General features: G+C 68.1%; 1 protein-coding gene across 1 annotated transcript in view; it reads right to left on the bottom strand.

Moving 5' to 3' along the window:
* DNAH17 (dynein axonemal heavy chain 17) overlaps window positions 1–652 on the bottom strand; it is a 111,643-nt gene that overhangs the window by 23,560 nt on the left and 87,431 nt on the right. The window contains 2 exon segments of the mRNA XM_025047110.1: window positions 73–290; window positions 416–511. Coding sequence (XP_024902878.1) covers window positions 73–290; window positions 416–511 — 314 coding nt within the window.

Genomic DNA, 652 nt, shown 5'->3' with positions numbered 1-652 from the left:
GGGGAGGTTCCGGGGCTGCGCGGCGCCTGGGCTTGGCGGAGCCCCCCGTGGCGTGGCCGAGCCCCCACTCACTTGAACGCCTTCAGGCAGGCCTCGGGGATGTGCTCCTTGTCGAACCTCTTCAAGGAGTCCAGGAAGGTGTCCACCTTGCCCATCATGATTTTTGCGGCTTTCCAGCTCTTGTCCTTGGGGATCTTGCCCCCGGGTGCGGTCAGGATCATGACGGCGGCCGTGACGTTGACCACGGCGTCCGGGGGGGACCCGAAGGACTTCAGCTCTGTCAGGTTGTTCTGCAAACGACAGGTGCGGGGGGGTCGGGGACCTGAGAGGCGCCAGCACCGGAACCAGAACCGGGGGCCGCGGCGTTCCCTCCCCACGCGGGCTGGGTCCCCGTCCCTTTCCCCCGCTTCCCCACCTTGTTCAGCGTGTCGAGAGCTTCCTGCGCCGCCAGCAGGGCCGGCTCCGCCTTGGCCAGGTCCGTCTCACAAGCCTTTTGCTTCTCAGTGACATTCTGGAAGGAAGCCAGCCGGGAAACATCGGCACAGGCGGCGGGGCTGGCGGTGTGCGGGTCCCCTCGCTCCGTCTCGCCCCGTCACGCTCACTTCCCCTCCCGCCCCCCTCGACCCTCAGGTCCCGAGGAGCCCAGGGGACT

This window comes from Pteropus alecto, unplaced genomic scaffold, assembly GCF_000325575.1.
Source record: "Pteropus alecto unplaced genomic scaffold, ASM32557v1 scaffold134, whole genome shotgun sequence".
Lineage (NCBI taxonomy): Eukaryota > Metazoa > Chordata > Mammalia > Chiroptera > Pteropodidae > Pteropus > Pteropus alecto.
This window is presented reverse-complemented; position numbering and strand designations above follow the sequence as displayed.